Raw genomic sequence first — 16,971 nt, 5'->3', positions numbered from 1 at the left:
CCTCCCCTTCACTATAGTGACCTACAGGGTATAAACAGTATAAAAAGAGAACTGTGGTACAAATCCTCTCCATTAATGTGAAATCTTTATTAGACAGTTTTAAACTCGCAAAACTTTGTTCTAGCAGCACAGTAAATAAAGGTCAAAAAATACAAAAAAAACGACAACAAGATGTTTAGCATCAACGATTACGATACAAACACAAATAACCCCCCCCCCCCTGAGTCCCCCTTGCCTCTGCTCAGTTCATGCTGTAGTGCAGAAAACCTGGGGGGAGGGAGGTCGGATAGGGGCGTCCCAACGGCTGGTGCCAGTCCACCCGTGGGGTGGGAGGTGTCTCCCGGAATGTGGTCTAGGCCAGGAGGAGGGGGGGGGAGCCGGGGGGTTTGGAGTTAATACAGTACTGGTAGTGGTTGGGGTTGAGGGGGGTTATGGAGAGCTTACAGTCCCAGAGACGTTTTCAGTAGGGACGCCATGTTCTCTGGCATCGAACCCTCACCACCTGGAGGAGGAGGAGGAGGGGGGAGGGAGGGAGGGAGGGAGGGGGACAGAACAGAAGCCTCCTGTTAGAACCAGGGGTTACTGAAACACCTGAACCCATCTTCAAACAGAACCATGCTGTTAAGTGAGGCCCAAACCTGTATTCAGGTGTGATCCAAGAATGACCATCACCACATCCCCGGCATTGCCACAGCAAATCAACCACAACTCTGAATTAGCTTTCATTCAGTCACAACTCTGAATTAGCTTTCATTCAGTCACAACTCTGAATTAGCTTTAATTCAGTCACAACTCTGAACGGGGTTGCTGATGAACCAGGGCTCAGGTGAACGCGGTCGCTCAGGTGAACCCGGTCGCACAGGTGAACCCGGTCGCTCAGGTGAGTGTGGTCGCTCAGGTGAACGCGGTCGCTCAGGTAAACCCGGTCGCTCAGGTGAACCCGGTCGCTCAGGTGAACCCGGTCGCTCAGGTAAACCCGGTCGCTCAGGTGAACCCGGTCGCTCAGGTGAACCCGGTCGCTCAGGTAAACATGGTCGCTCACCTTCCTCGGCGGCGGTCATGTCCTGCTCCAGCTTGAGCTTCTTCTGGCCCAAACGCAGCATGCAGTCCTCTATGGAGTCCCTGCTGATCAGCTTAATCACCTTCACCGTCCTGCAAGGGGACAGGGAGCTGAGAGAGCGCACCTTCCACCCTACACCCCCCCTCCTCCTCGCCCCCTCATGCCCTCCACCCCTCAACGCCCCTCCTCCTGCCTCCACCCTCAACACCCCTCCTTCTGCCCTCCCCCCCTCAAACACCCTCCTCCTGCCCTCCACCCCTCAAACCCCATTCTGCCTTCCCTCTCAGCCCTGCCCGCTCACCTGGTCTGGCCCCGCCCCGGCCCCGCCCGCTCACCTGGTCTGGCCCACCCGATGGCAGCGGTCCTCGGCCTGCTTGTCGTTGTAGGGGTTGCAGTCGATGTCATGCACGATCACCACGTTGGCGGAGGTCAGGTTGATGCCCAGGCCCCCCGCCCGGGTGGAGATGAGGAAGACGAAGATGTCGGGGTCCGTGTTGAACTGGTCGATCAGGCCGATTCTGCGGGGAGGTGAGACCTGATTGGTGAATACGGACAGCGAAAGGGAAGAAAAAGACCCAAACGAGCGTGGCGCGCTGGGGACCCACCTGTCGGCCATGGGGACTGAGCCGTCCAGCCGCACGTAGCGGTGGCTCAGGTGAGTCATCAGCACCTCCACCAGGTCCAGCATCATGGTGAACTGGCTGAACAGAACCACGCGGTCGCCCTGGAGACGAGACCACGCCCACGGTTACCACAGGACCGAGAGCACAACGCGGTCTGAACAGCACCGTAAACAGCACAGCAAAGAGCACACTTAAAAGGGCCAATCATCCCTCTAAACATGTACATTAAGAAAAATGAACAGATTGTTAAAATTCAGGGGTTGCAGTTGAAACAAAAACCAGCACAGGGAGGCCCCAGGACTGAGTTTGGGAGCCACTGATATATTCTGATCTTTAGAGCACAGTATAGAGTGTAGTCAGGAGTGGGTATGGTCAGTCTGGGTGTGCAGCAGGCCTGGAGAGCCCAGGGCTTGGACCCTCTCTCCTCCCGGTGCGTACCTGCTCTTTGAGGGAGGCCAGCAGGGTGGTGAGCAGCCTGAACTTGCCCGAGTCCAGCAGCCTCTCGCTGTCCAGCTGGTGCTCCCAGAGGACGGGGTACTGCTGGCACAGCCGGTGCAGCTCGAAGTCCGACATCACCTCCATGTCCTCCTGGACGAGGGCGGGGTCCGAGTCGCGGTGGGAGGGCTCCTGCGCGCGGCGGGGGGAGAGTGAGGGCGGGGTGGGGGGAGTGTGAGGGAGGGGTGTAAGTGAGGGCACGCGGCGAAGCCGGCGGTGGTTAGCGACGAGGCGCTAAGGCAGCTCTGTGTTAGCGACGAGGCGCTAAGGCAGCTCTGTGATAGAGAGGCCGGGTGCTAAGGCAGCTCTGTGATAGAGAGGCCGGGCGCTAAGGCAGCTCTGTGATAGAGAGGCCGGGCGCTAAGGCAGCTCTGTGTTAGCGACGAGGCGCTAAGGCAGCTCTGTGACAGAGAGGCCGGGCGCCAGTGTTTACGTCCGTGTCCTCGGCAGCCAGTTGAGCAATTTCCCAAAGCGAGACGGCGTGTACCTTTTGGCCGCCAACTGCCTGGCATGAGATCACAGGCATGCGCTAGCAAGCTCTGCCATAAATGTCACATTCACCTGGGAGGCAACAAACCTATTATTATAATTATTTTTTTTTTTACATTTACGTTACGTAAAATGGCGAGAGCGACGCTAAGTGGAAATCGATACCGTTTGACACAAACGGCACTAACAGGCAGGTCTTCCGCTGCTCTCTCTGCGTCTGTCCACCTGTCGGTAAAGAGGCCTCAATCGCGATCGCGCTCGCGTCGCGCGGCTGATGTGCGCGCGTCCCGGGCGCCGCGGCGCTAACGACAAGTCGGCTGGGAAATGACCGCGTGAGCATGCAGGTCTGCAAGAACACACGTTGCCTCCAGTTAAGGTCTGCAAAAAAGTGCCTCACACAGAAAACACTATTAAAGTTCTACCAATGAGTGTAATTACAGCGTTAGCAGTAGGCTCATAACTATATAAAATATATTTTTAAAAAAAATATATATATATATATATACACGCAGGAGGGACGTGTTTGTGTTTTGTCCTAACACACACAGGAGCGAAGCGGCGCGTTTGTGTTTGGCAGCGGTGTGAGGGAACCGAACCTTGAGCATGAGGCGGCTCATGACGGCCAGCTTCTCGGCGGTGTAGTACTGCCTGTGCAGCAGCGGGTGGTTCGCCATCTTCCTCAGCGCCATCATCACGTTGAGAAGCACCCGCTCTGAGGAGAGAGAGGGAGGGAGGGAGAGAAGGAGAGAGACACACAGAGTAAGAGACAGAAACAGACACGGAGAGATGCAGACAGAGAAACGCAAACCTTGTCTGTGTTTCGTGCTAACACACGTGCGACCCGTTTGTGTTTTGTGCTGATGAGTGGAGGGGCTGAAGGTGCGAGCAACCTACTCCACGTGCTACAGGATCTACTCTCAGCGCTAGCCGCTAACGTGATGCAGGACCTACTCTCAGCGCTAGTCGCTAACGTGCTGCAGGACCTACTCTCAGTGCTAGTCGCTAACGTGCTGCAGGACCTACTCTCAGCGCTAGCCGCTAACGTGCTGCAGGACCTACTCTCAGCGCTAGCCGCTAACGTGCTGCAGGACCTACTCTCAGCGCTAGCCGCTAACGTGCTGCAGGACCTACTCTCAGCGCTAGCCGCTAACGTGCTGCAGGACCTACTCTCAGCGCTAGCCGCTAACGTGATGCAGGACCTACTCTCAGCGCTAGTCGCTAACGTGATGCAGGACCTACTCTCAGCGCTAGTCGCTAACGTGATGCAGGACCTACTCTCAGCGCTAGCCGAGCGCTTCGACCTCTGGAACAGGGCGGAGTAGAGCTCCTGCTGCTTCTCGCTCATGGGGCAGAACTCCAGCCGTTCCTCCTTGTCCGGCAGCTGCTTCAGCACCTGCAGTGTGGAGAGAGGGAGAGAGAGAGGGAGGGAAGGGGAGAGGGAGAGAGAGGGATGGGGAGAGGGAGAGAGAGGGAGGGGGAGAGAGGAGAGAGAGAGGGAGGGGGAGAGGAGAGAGAGACGGAGGGGGAGAGAGGAGAGACAGAGGGAGGGGGAGAGAAGGGGAGAGAGGGAGGGAGGGAGAGAGATCCGTAAACGAATGCTTGTTACCTCAGGTGCCCTCCCCTGCTCCGCCCCTCTTTTCTGCTTGGCCAATAGGGAGAAAAGTAGCCATTTGCAGGGGCCGCCCCTTCTGCCCCAACACCTTCTGTCAGTTCCGGACACAGACCACCAACTGCTGTCTGGAGTCTTTTTGTGAGATTACTAATAATGATAATAATGTCTAATTACTATAATAACAATGAGAATAACAATAATAGTAACAACAATAACGATGATACCATTTATTTATATAGTGCTTTTTCTCACACTAAAAGCACTTAATAGCGAAGAGGAGAAAACTCTACTCATCCGCCACCAATGTGTAGCACCCACATGAGTGATGAACGGCGGCCATTTTCATTTTTAAACGCTAGCGTCCGAGACCGTCCGTTCGGAGACCGTCCGAGCCCTCACCTCACTCTTCACCCTCCTGAGGATGAAGGGCTTCATGATGAGCTTGGCGTGAGCGATCCTGTCCTGCTCGAAGCTGCTCTTTTCCTCCGCAGATTTCTGTCCCAGGAGAACAAAACAAAACAAAAAAAACGCGGGGCTCAGGGTCAGCGGTCAAGCCGATTGGTTAAAACACGCGCCCATCGGCCGGTTCAGAGCCCTCGCCGTGCGTCACGTAGATCACGCTGTGATTTTATCAGCAGAACGGCAGCTGCTGCCTCTGCTGTTTTCCCAGTAAACACCTCTGCCTGTTTAAAATGCGCACGCAGACAGCAGAAGATCTCTCTCCCCCCCCCCTGTCAGAATCGGGCCTTAAGGCAACGGCGTTCAGCTGCTACGCGCCTCGTTAGCATGCAGGCTTACAGCCCGCCCCGGAGAACGTTAAGCCCTGCAACTACACAACTTAGCGCACACGTCTCTCTGACAGGTTTTTGGCAATAACCGTGACTGAGTCACACCAATTAAACGTAAAAGAAAAAAGAAGAAAAAAAAAAAACCTGACTTTTATGGTCCATAAAGACTTCACAAGAACAGGTGCTCATGAACGTGCATTAGTAGGCTGGCCATTGGTAGTATGACTAGTGCAGACTCCAAAGATCAGAATGGGGAGCATCAGTGGGCCTGGCCACTGAACCGGTCTAGAAAGGAAACCTCACAAGAATCATCAAACTCATTTCTGTATAAATGTACATAAAGTTCATGGTAGATCTTCATCTCGTGGCTTAATGAACCCTTTAGAGCAGGACTGCCCCACCGTGCTCCTGGAGATCCACCGTCCTGCAGGTTTTCACTCCAGCCATAACTGAGCCACACCAGCAAGAGATCTCACTGAGCTGGTCATTAGTGGAGCCAGGTATGCCAAATTAGGGTTGAAATGAAAACCTGCAGGACGGTAAAAAGTGAGGGGGGGAAAGTGATTGGACGAGATCTGACGCTCTCAGAGGTCCGGCCTCCGCCCCGCCCCGCCCCGTTACCATGGAGAACATCTTGGCGATCTGCGAGGTGCTGCTGGAGAACATGGTGGGCATGATGAAGTTGAGCAGGGACATGAGCTCCAGCAGGTTGTTCTGCAGGGGGGTCCCCGTCAGCAGGAGGCGGTAATGAGCCTGTGGGGCGGGGGTGGGGGGGGGGACAGAGAGAGCGTCATTCGGCGCCGCCGCCACACGGACGACCCGCTGGCACACGCAGGGGGCGTTTGGGTAACTCGGGGTGCACTGACGTTGATGGCCATGAGGTGGCGATAGCGCATGGAGTTCATGTTCTTCAGCATGTGGCCCTCGTCGAACACGGCGTACTCCAGCCGAAGCTTCCGGAACAGACTCCGGTCGTACTCGTTCCCAATCGCAGTGTTGTACCTGCAAACCCAGAACCAAAAACGGGATAAAAAGGTTACCGTTCTCTATTGGGATTTTGATTACGTAAAGGTGAGACGATCTTACAACTACAAACTATCTAGCCTATTTTTAAAATACGGCGAGCACAATTGGAGTAAATACTTCCAATGAAATGAAAGGAACCGGACTAGTAAATGTTAATTTATTCCAAAGCATTTCAAAACTACAAACATTTCATAGTTCCGGATGACCTTCATCCGCCATTAAAGCTGCTTCTGGGATGTTCTCCTGAATGTGAGGCAAACGTGGGAAGCAGTATTTTGGGAGCACACGTAGCAAACTGGGTTTGTTGAGACTGTGTAGGCATCCCCAGACCACCTCTAGATTCCTGACAGGGGGGGAAATTCCCAGAATTCCCAGTAGGCCACGACAGAATGAGCCAATGCCTGACTGGCTCACCCAGTGCAAGCCTTAATGTCCTCAGACAGGGTTTCAGACGTAATTTACGAGGCTGATCCATGCCTCCGCTTCCCATGGGGCCGCTTTGCTCGGCCTAAACGCTCAATTAATATCAATAATTAATGCATCTCCCGCCGGATATTCCCCACTTCATTATGAGCTCACAATGCATCGCCCTGTGCATTCGACCGGGGGTAAACAGGTGCAGAGCGTGCTTCTGCTACTTCCCACCAGATGGCAGTAGAGCGACGCCAAACTCCAAACGCAGTGTCGGAGAAGTCACACTACCAACTGTGAAACCGCAGGGGAAAATGGTTGGGTTTGGGGTGGGGTGGGGTGGGGGGGTTGGGGAACAAAAACATGAAACCCCCTGAAATGACGGACGGGGAGCTTTAAGAGGGAACTCACGTGGTCACAATGATGTTGAACTCCACCTCCTTGCTGAGGATGTCGTGGCGCAGGTACCTGCGGTCTTCCGCGGACCCTAAACACAAACGAGGAGGGGGCAGCCAATCAACTCAACAGCAGCTTAATGAGGAAAGTGATGTCATCAAACAGGAAGTGACACGGGCGAACGGGGAAAGATCAGCTCACCGTAGTAGACGAGCACCGCCAAACTGGGACACCACAGTTTCAGCTCCCTCACCCAGTTATCTGCAGAGAGGAACCTTCCATCAGCAATATTTCCCAGAAGAAACCAACTAAAAAACTGAACCCACAGAAATTTCCCCGTCTCATGACCATTTTCGGGCGACTCACCCAGGGTAGAGGAGGGCACAATGATGAGATGGGGGCCCGTGTTGCCGTCCTGGTACAGGCTGGCCAGAAAGGAGATGGCCTGGATCGTCTTCCCCAAACCCTGCAGATCAATAAAAAAAAAAAATTCCCCTCAACCAGTTAAAGAAAAAGCACCAGCATAAATCTTCCGCCTCAAATCAAGAAATAGTACAGCAAAGTCACAAACTTAGTTCTGAAGCAGATCCTTTAGCCTTGCCAGATAGTCCTCTCTGCCTCCTCACTATAGAAGTGTAGATGCTATATCATAGCACAAAATGTCTGCTGCTGGAAAATTGGCCCATATCGCCTTTCAATTAATTATCGAAAGATGCGTCACTCTGGGATGTCAACAGAAGGGAGACGAAACTTTCAGCGCCGAGAATGCGGAGTGGAGAATCTGGCTGATCTAGAGAATCTGTCACGTTAGGAATCTGGGCCTGGCCCATGCCCAGGGCTGTCAGAAGGTCAGCCACCCCAGACTGCGGCAGGAGGAACCCCTTTTTTCTACGGCCCTGGCTCTTGTGTTTAGCGTGCAGTAATGGCTTAAAAAGCAGAGGGAGGTCTCCAGGGGATTCCCGCTCATCCAATGATAATAATATTCAAAGCTTAACGCTGCACTCTGGGGAAAACTGTACAAATGCAGCATACTGTCTCTGAATATTTTACAGTCAATTACTGTGTTTCCCTTTCATCCTTGGAAAGCGGGGCATATTAATACCAACAGAACAGCTCTTTGAACTGAAACGCGGTTCTGTGCCCAGCTGGGTCGTGCTTCAATAAACCAAGCATAATTCGAAGGGACACACTGTGATGTTTTGGTGATGTTCCACAATCTCGTTATTAGTTTAAAATTAAAAAAAGAAAAACACTTAAACTGGAGCTGACAGACAACTTGGGAATAGCAATTAATCTCAGATCAAGATGTCAGAAATCAAAAGGGCTCCAAATAACAGATAAGACAAATCTACATCTTTATCTCCATCTCCATAAATGGACGCTGCAGTCTACATGAATGCTTTGAAACTATATGACTTACTTTAGTTTTACAGAAAAACAAACATAACGGTCACATACTTTGCTTGCTAAGACAGCTTTTGTTATGACTTTCAAATTATTGTTTTGACTTTGGCTTTCGTGAAGAGGGGCAATGCGCTTAGAATGAGTCACACCTGCACCCACCACACCCAGTTTGGCTCCAAGGGTGTCGAATGGAGTCATCTTTTCTTTTTGTCTTGGAATCGGAGGCATGTCCTTATGTTGAACACACTAACTCACTGTGCAATTAACAAGCTCTTGTGGCAGTTGATTGCAACTTGATGGAAGCAACAGAAATAACGAACAGGGTGTTTGATAATATAATTACACATCAATTGTTTTTCTGTTAACCCTGTAAAGAGTATTCTCCTTTTAAATTTGCATCCGAGGTCAACTTCTCACCATCTCATCCGCCAAGATGCCGCTCAGCTTGTGCTGGTGCAGCAGAACCAGCCAGTTCAGTCCAATCAGCTGGTACGGCTTCAGCTGGAGTCTGGCATCACCAGGAAAGCAAAAGAACAAAAACAAAAACAAAAACAAAAACACAAAAACCCGTCAGTGAAAGAGAGTCATGGTTAGCTCGCAAACGATGCTGCTGAACTAGTTTGTGAACGTGGCTTCTGAAGCACGGCCAGTTTCTGAAGGAAAGGAAACAAAGTTCATTTCTGAATGAGACTTCTGAAGCACGATGAGCTCACGCACAAGGCTTCTGAAGCATAGACAGTCCGTGAAACAAGGTTTCTGAAGCATAGACAGTCTGTGAAACAAGGTTTCTGAAGCATAGACAGTCCGTGAAACAAGGTTTCTGAAGCATAGTTTTTTGTCAACAAAGCTTCTGAAGGCCAACAATGAAGGGGGCCGTAGACAGGACAGTATCAGGCTCTCTGGCTCACACACAGGGGCTGAGAACGTTGACATGGACACTGTTTATAAGTTTATATCGTTTATATCGATTCATTTGTGGGGTGAGAGCGCACCTGCTGTTGAGGACGGAGGGCTGCTTCATGGAGCCCACGCCCTTCTCGATGACCCGGGTCACGTCCTCCATCATGCGGCGGGCGATGGTCTCGCACTTTCCCATGAGGCCGAGCACCACCTCCCGCTCCTTCAGCACCAGGCGGCAGCCCCACACCAGCTCCATGGAGAGGCCGTTCGCCTTGTGGAAGACCTCCTCCTGGAGGAGAGGAGAGCGGGCAGAGCGGGCCGGTTACACCTCTCTCTCTCCCTCCCCCCTGACTCTCTCTCTCCTCTCTCTCTCTCCCCCTCTGACTCACTCTCACTCTCTCCCTCTCTCCCCTGGCTCTCTCTCCCTTTCTCTCTCCCCCTCTCTCTGACTCCTGCTCCTCCCTCTCTCCCTCCCTCTCCCCCCTCACCATCTCTCCCTCTCCCTCTCTCTCCAGCTCTCCCTCTCTCTCTAGCTCTCTCACTCTCCCTCCATCCCTCTCTCTCCCTCCATCCTCTCTCTCCCTCCATCCCCCTCTCTCTTGCTCTCCCAGGCATTCCCGCTCCTCTCTGAAGTGCCGCTTGGCTCCAGAGAGGCCGGTGGTGGCGGGACGCTCCGGGCCCTGGGGGTATTTCGTGGTTTTATTACCCCCCCCACCGTGTAACACCTCATTACCCCTCACCCACATGCAGCAGACCTGCCCCAGGAGAAGCACCTGCAGCAGCCACAGGAGCCCCCCCCCCGCACCCCCCCTGCTGATACGATCGCACTTGGCAGCGGTGCGGGGGCGTGTGCGGGCGGACCTGCCACAGAAGCCCGGCCCGGCTCATAACCACCGGGAGGGGGAGAGAGAGACATGGCGCTTTTCCACGGAATCTCATCAACGCCCAACACACTCAACGTTCATCCTCACCCAAACACGCGCACCGTGCCGTAAGGGTCAGGTGCACAGCAAGGGGCTGCTTTAAAAACAGCTGGAAGAGGAAGCCATTAGTTTTATTATATCTCTTTCATTAGAATTACTGACACAAACAACACTGCAACGACTGTTCTGCTTCACGCATGTGGTTATATACATACAGACACACACACACACACACCACTGACTTAAAATTGATAAACATTTCCTAAATAAATTTTATTTTATTTTCCAGAGAACTTGAATCCGTTCAAATGGGGGGAGAACCAATTTGCCTTAAAGTCCGACACCCTCACACACACCGAGGCTGTTGATTCTGCGGAAACAGAAGCATTTGTGGCTCGATCCACCCGGTCCCAGTTCTGCGGAGGGTGCACACAGAACCAGTTCCTCAGGCGTGCTGAGGCGCGGGTAGTGGATGAAAAACATTTAAAAATCGGTCTGTTGCACATCTCTGGATAATGAACACATAAAAAAAGCATTTTAAAAAATCACACTGAAAATCTAACAACTTAACAGCCAGCAGGCAGTCAGAGGCAGGACGGCGGGCCTGGGAACAGGTGTGGAGATGTGAGATGCGAAGGAAGCTTGAGAAGCAGGTCTCTCACTCAGCCATTTCACAGGAAAGGCGAAAAGGTAAAAATCAACTTAATGCATAAAAATCACATTCCTGACTATCAACTCTACCATTCGCCTAAATTTCAAAAATTTAAATTTGAAATGTTAGCTTAGTTCTCAAACAGAAAGCAGAATTTCTAAGCTTTGCTCCTCCAGTGAAATGGTCCCTTTTCCCTGGAGGGCACGAGGCCATTTTCCCTTCACAACACTTTCAGAGTTCAGCGAGCTGAACTTCCCTTTACCGCCCTGGATCACTGTGCAATTATCACGCTGACTTTTACTGCAAAGCTTCCCAAAGGGATTTGGAGAGCAGAGCACTGTGCTTCGCAAGTCATTTCTAAATTTTAAAGAGTCGAGCTCCACCACCACTGCGCAGGCGTCGCCATTTTAACTTTTATCCTATCGTAGAAAGTATTTACAAACAAACGACCTTGCGGTACGCCTGCTGTACGAGAGGGACGGATGTAACAACCTGCTCCTGTGTCAGAAATTTACGGTATGACCGTAAACGAGACCTATGGGAGAAGAAGAGAAGAGAAACGCAAAGCGAGAGATACGATCAGCAAGACAAATGAACAGGCCTGGCGGAAAGCTATTAGGAGATTAGGAATTTAATTCGCTGCAGTGAGAGGGTTTATCGATCTACCTGCAGATACCGGGCGAGACGAACTGAAGCGAGATAAGCAGAACTGAACAGCCAGGTGACTGCAGTGGAAGTATCAGGAGGTATTCTGTCACATTTAGAGCCTACTCAGCAGCACTGTTCAATCACTTCCCTGTACGCAATTTAAAAAAACTGTATACGTTTTTGTTTCGCCTGTTTGTTTTCATTAAGACATTTAAACGGTTCAGTCTTCTGTTTAATAAACTGCTGAAGCTTTGGCCGTTTTTTTAAACGTCCCTAAAATGGTAAATAAACTGCGTTTATGTTTATATAGCGCATTTTTCCAGCAACAACTGCACAAAGCGCTTTTCAACGAATGCCTCTAATTCACCCGTTCATGCACGCACGCACTCACTCACTCACATGCACGCACGTACACACACGCACACACCAACGGCGCAAGGCGCCAGCCTGCAATTAGAGATTAATCACAGGTTAGGCATCCTGCTTGGACACACCCAGAACATCGAACTGAAAACTCTCGGGTTGCTAGACAACCGCTCTACCTCCTGAGCTAAAGTCACCCCTGCTTTATGACTCCACAGGGCAGCACCATACATGATGGTATAACGGCCAGGGCTGTTAGATTTAAAACTGGTGCCATTTCAGAAAATCAACCAATTCCACAGCGACCCACTGCCGAAGAGCCCCAGTTTAGCCTGCTCACAGTAGATCTACACCAGTGGTGCCCAACCCTGCTCCTGGAGATCTACCGTCCTGTAGGTTTACACTCAAAGCCTAACAAAGAAAGCACACCTCACTCAACAGCTAGAGCAGGGCTGCCCAACCGTGTTCCTGGAGATCTCATTTGATCTGGTTATTAGAGTCAGGTGTGCCAAATTAGGGTTGAAATGGAAATGCACGGGACGGTAGATCTCCAGGAACGGGGGGCTGGAAACCACTGGCACAGAAGGACGAGGTGAGAGAAATCAGAGGCCGAGGAAGAGTGTGCACGGCCGGGGAGGAAGGTGCCCTTACCAGGTCCCGCCACACCCTGAAGGGCCGCAGCTCGGCGATCTTCTGGGCCTTCTTCACCGAGCAGCCAGAGATGAGGGAGAGCTCGTCCAGCGACGCCTCCTGGAAGAAGGCCAGGATCCGGCCTCTCAGCTGGGGGCCCACCCCGTCCTCGCAGTCCGAGTCCAGCCCCTCCTCCTCCTCCTCCGAGGAACCCCCGAACTCGCTGTCGGCCGAGTCCTCGTCCGCGGAGCTGCCGTCCGCCGCCATCCTCTCCTCCGCCCGCCGCCTCCGCTCTGCCGCCTGCGCCTTCGCTGTGGCGGGCCCGTTCTGGGCCTTCCCCGGGCCGGTCCCGTTCTGGGCCTTCCCCGGGCCAATCCCGTTCTGGGCCTTCCCCGGGCCGGTCCCGTTCTGGGCCTTCCCCGGGCCAATCCCGTTCTGGGCCTTCCCCACCGCTGGCGGGGGCAGGGTACGCTTCGCCGCGCTTTCGGAGGTCAGCCACCCCGAGAGCTCAGACGCTCGGCCGTCCCCAGCGCCCGCGCCGCCGGTGGCGGCGGCCCGTTTGCCGCCTTTCGGGGGGCGGGCGTCGCTCGGCCGGGCATCTCTGGAGCTCCGGGCGGCTTTGGGCTTCTTCTCCTGGGCCTCTGGGGAGCTGGACTCCTCATCTGCAGCCAACATCAATGCAGGGGAATGAGCAACTGAACCTGTGTGTGTATACCCTTAAAATACCCCTGAAATATCCCTGAAATACGCGTGATCAATATTCACTTTGTGTTATTCCAGTTAAACCAGTCCCCCTAAGCTCTATAATCACCAATCACAACAGCCATCCAAACTATTACACACACGCACATGCACACACACACACAAACTCATGGTCTGTAAGCAGAGCAAATCAATAAAATAGATTGGACTTTGTAAATCTTTGTCACTTTCAGATATTTTCTTGCCTGGAGTAAATCCAGTTGCTTAAATGTGCTTCTCACAGCTGACGACAGACAGCAATGCAGTTCGACTGAATTAAGTCATTAACGAGTCAATACTGAACATGAACAAATGCAGAAGTTTTCCTCCACGACGCTGTACACCTGTTACACACGACACTCTCATCAATCAAGCCCAGATTCTGAGTGAAAGGACATTTAAATAACACTTATGGGATTATGACAGGTATTCACGATAGCAACAGGATTACTGAAACTCAGTAAGAGCTCAAAGATGGGCATGTCACTTTAATCGTTTAAAAATGGTTTCCCACTAATTGGTTATGGTAAGTTAAAATTTTTAAAAAAAATTTTTTAAAGGTAATACTGTTGCAAATGTTGCAAGAGCCTGTCCTCCTGGACAGGTAAGGACTCGTCGCCTAATGGTTGATTGAAAGCTTTTGATTCAGTGATAAGACCTTGCCAAAAAAAAGAAAGAAAGAAAAAAGGCATGGTTTTTAAAGTTGAGATGGAGAGATACGTGTTCTGCTGCGTTGCCCCCCACCGAACTTTCTACAAGCACCAAGTGGAGCAGGACAGAGAACAGTTGTGCTGCATGTCGCAAACTGAATAGGCCGTTTCACCTGAAAGCGCAGTTGGGTGACCAACACCATCGAACGCCCCCCCCCACCCCCACCCACACACACACTGAAGCACACGTGCCACCCCCACCCCCGGCTGAGTGTTTTTACGGCTTTACCTTGGTCTGAGAACAGGCGAAGCACTTCCAGGGCATCGTCGCAGTCCCAGTCGTGTTCCTCAAGGACAGCACGCAGCTCCTGCCACAGAGCGGGGTCACAGTCACAGTGTTGAGTCACTGAACAGTCCTCGTTCCGGATGTTCAGTCAAGTGCTGCTCGGTGCAGTGTCTGACCCACGTGGTCGAGAAGTGGGGTGTGTTTTTTGTGCTTAAGAGTTTTGTCAGTATACAAATTTTTTGTAAAACTAATTTTCACCAGTTTTTCAAATTTTTTTTAAATTTATTTTTTACGATTTCTTTTTTGCCTCCTGTCGGCCTTGTCGGAGGGACAGAAGCTCACCTCTTTGTCCAGGTCGGGGAACTTCCTCTGCAGCCTCTTCACCATGGCTTCCTGCTTCTCCCAGTTTGGCTCTGCCCCCTCTCGGTCAGAGTCGCTGGCCTGATTGGTCAGAAGGGGGGGGGAAAGAAAAAAAAAAAGTGTGCTGCGTTAGCACACCCCATCCATTCCATTTCCGCGCGCGGTCGAGCTGGTAAAATGGCGGTCACTCACCGCAGATGGCCGCCGCCTCTTACTGGGCTGGGCAGCGTCGCCGTCCTGGGAGCTGTCGCCGGACCCGTCCAGCTTCCTCTTCCGCGAGGAGTCCGGATCTGCAGAACCGCCACAGACAGACGCGCTCACTCAGACCCCCGTCCCACAGCGCTGAGGCCAAGGGCCTAAACTCAACAGCACTACTGCTGCAGTGAGCCACCCGGAGCAGAACAGACAGCTCTACAGGGTTCTGTGCTAATGTTTTTTTCCCCAAGAAGCACGTGCTCGTAATTTGAAAAATTTAGGAACAAACAACAGCATCCCAATAAGCAGATGTGCGCCTAAATTATTTTCCCAATTAGCACACATTAGTTTTGAGAAGCAAACGCTCCTAAAAAAATCCTACAACAGATGAGTGAGGGAGAAAACTTTGCAACACCGAATACTCTGCTTTTTCTTAAATGGAAAAAACAAAAACACTGTAGTGAAACAAATAATGGAGAGGGCGCCACCAATGGTCTTGCCCCTGGTAGGGAAGGACTCTATTTATGCCAACATAAGGACACAATCTGATGCTCTGTGGCTTGGCCTGGGGCCTGGGGGAGAGGTGTGGCTTCCAAACGTGTGGTTTTGAAAGGTCTTACAGAGGAGGTTGGGCCCGGAGCAACAAGCACACTTATGACAGAGTCTGGCACCGAGAGCATCGCAGACCTATAGTGGAAAATTCGGGGGGGGGGCATTACTTTGCGGTTAGGGAACAGGGTGGACTGCTGTGTGCTGTTGATGACTGGGGACACGTCTTGTTCTCGTTGGGGAAGCCCGGACATAAATGTGCGTCCCGACTGCCAAGATTTCAATAAGTGTCAGTTTCTGCCAAAAAATGGGGCATGTCTGAACTCGTGGGCCCCCCCAACATACGTGGGTGACAACAGTGTTCACCTCAGAACCAAGAAACAATGCGGCTTATCTCCAATAAGGAAGATAGACATGGAGCAACAGAAGCAACAAATCGGTACTGGGGGGGGGGGGTTTAACTTAGAACATGTAGGCACAGAAAGTAAGCAGTGGCAGGTGTTTGTGTGATGCAGTTTGATTGAGTAATTGGCACTGTCAGTTTCTAACTGACCCCCCCCTCCCCACCCCACCCCACCCCACCCTCAACAAAAACAGAATTACAAATGTGTGTATAGGAAGGGGCTACACTGCGGTTGCGCTAAGAGGAAGCAGCCCAGCAGGTGCGCTCCAGTTTCCCCCCGGTCGCTCCGCCATTTACCGTCATCCCCGAACATCACGAGGCAGGAGGCCACAGCTCCGGGCAAAGTGCTTGTGCTTCGGGCGACCTGAAACACGGAAGAAAGAAAGAAAGACAAACGGGTCAGAGTCCGGTGCGGGCCAGAGTCCGGTGCGGGCCAGAGTCCGGTGCGGGCCAGAGTCCGGTGCGGTCAGAGACGTGTGCTGGGCAGGTCGGGTCAGCCAGAGTTGCGCGTGCTCGTGGTCGACAGCCTCCGGTGCTTTGGTACTTTTAGCCCTGTTGCGCTGAGGACAGAGTCTGGCATCTTACCCCGCAGCTTGCTGCCATGTCCCTACATGTGAAAAAATAAATCTGACAGACTTGGACACCTTCTCCTCAGTCTCCTCGTCACTACCCACATCTGAAACACACCAGAGTCTGATGTCGACCCGATTCGTCCAACAAGCTAGACATAAGCAAAAAACAGCAATATATCACTACTGAAATAAGCCATACACAGGTATACACTTGAGCATTACATAACATAACATGACATAACACAACACAACACAAAACATAACATAAAACAGAACAACACAACACAGCGATGAGGACAGGCCAATCGGACCAACAATGCAATAGGAAGTTAAGCAATGGGGGAACAGGCATGAGCCATACTTCTCATCACTACTGTTCGCAGCTTGCTTATACTTACTTTATTTTTCTCACTGGCATGTCAGCTCTGGAACCAGCAGAGTCTTCCGAGTCTGAGTCCTGCTCCTCCAGCTCGTCCTCTCTCCCTTGCTTTTTCCCAAATGGCCGTTTGTGCACCGGAGTTTCTGGTACTGTGAACAACACCAGACAGTTAATTCCGCTCTCGGAAATTCAACAGAAAGAAAGAAAATACGGGTACATATAGCCAAGTTAGTCAACAAGACTGATAGCCTGCGAAATGTTACGCTGTGCACACCGAGACTTTTCCCAAGATGGAGTATGGCAATCTCCCACACTTTTTAAATACATTTAAAGGGTCATTTTACCGGGACACTTTGTGCTAAGCAAAGTTTATTGCGCATACACCAGTTAACGCATAAAGCTAGCTAATCAGACAA

General features: G+C 51.9%; 1 protein-coding gene across 1 annotated transcript; it reads right to left on the bottom strand.

The window, feature by feature from the left end:
- Positions 1-68: 68 nt before the first annotated feature.
- smarcad1a (SWI/SNF-related, matrix-associated actin-dependent regulator of chromatin, subfamily a, containing DEAD/H box 1 a) lies at positions 69-15,983 on the bottom strand. The gene is made up of 20 exons (XM_064297288.1): positions 15,902-15,983; positions 14,650-14,747; positions 14,440-14,538; positions 14,101-14,179; positions 12,442-13,082; positions 9,297-9,493; positions 8,722-8,812; positions 7,267-7,366; positions 7,102-7,161; positions 6,916-6,991; positions 5,934-6,069; positions 5,689-5,820; positions 4,679-4,774; positions 3,943-4,060; positions 3,264-3,379; positions 2,122-2,310; positions 1,666-1,784; positions 1,396-1,578; positions 1,043-1,152; positions 69-502 (listed from the first exon to the last, which is right to left on the bottom strand). The coding sequence occupies exons 1-20, from the start codon at positions 15,915-15,917 to the stop codon at positions 441-443; spliced, it is 2,718 nt and encodes a 905-aa protein (XP_064153358.1). The 5' UTR covers positions 15,918-15,983; the 3' UTR covers positions 69-440.
- Between the last annotated feature and the right edge of the window lie 988 nt (positions 15,984-16,971).

This window comes from Anguilla rostrata, chromosome 10 (assembly GCF_018555375.3).
Source record: "Anguilla rostrata isolate EN2019 chromosome 10, ASM1855537v3, whole genome shotgun sequence".
Classification (NCBI taxonomy): Eukaryota; Metazoa; Chordata; class Actinopteri; order Anguilliformes; family Anguillidae; genus Anguilla; species Anguilla rostrata.
The sequence above is the reverse complement of the archived record's forward strand: the minus strand, read 5'-3'. Positions and strand labels throughout refer to the sequence as shown.

Excerpts from the sequence above, each read along its gene's own strand:
- smarcad1a (XM_064297288.1), bottom strand. Across the intron at positions 9,494-12,441 it reads TCAGGGTGTGGCGGGACCTG|GAGGAGGTCTTCCACAAGGC; the intron begins GTAAGGGCACCT and ends CCTCTCCTCCAG. Across the intron at positions 7,367-8,721 it reads GCATCTTGGCGGATGAGATG|GGTTTGGGGAAGACGATCCA; the intron begins GTGAGAAGTTGA and ends ATTGATCTGCAG.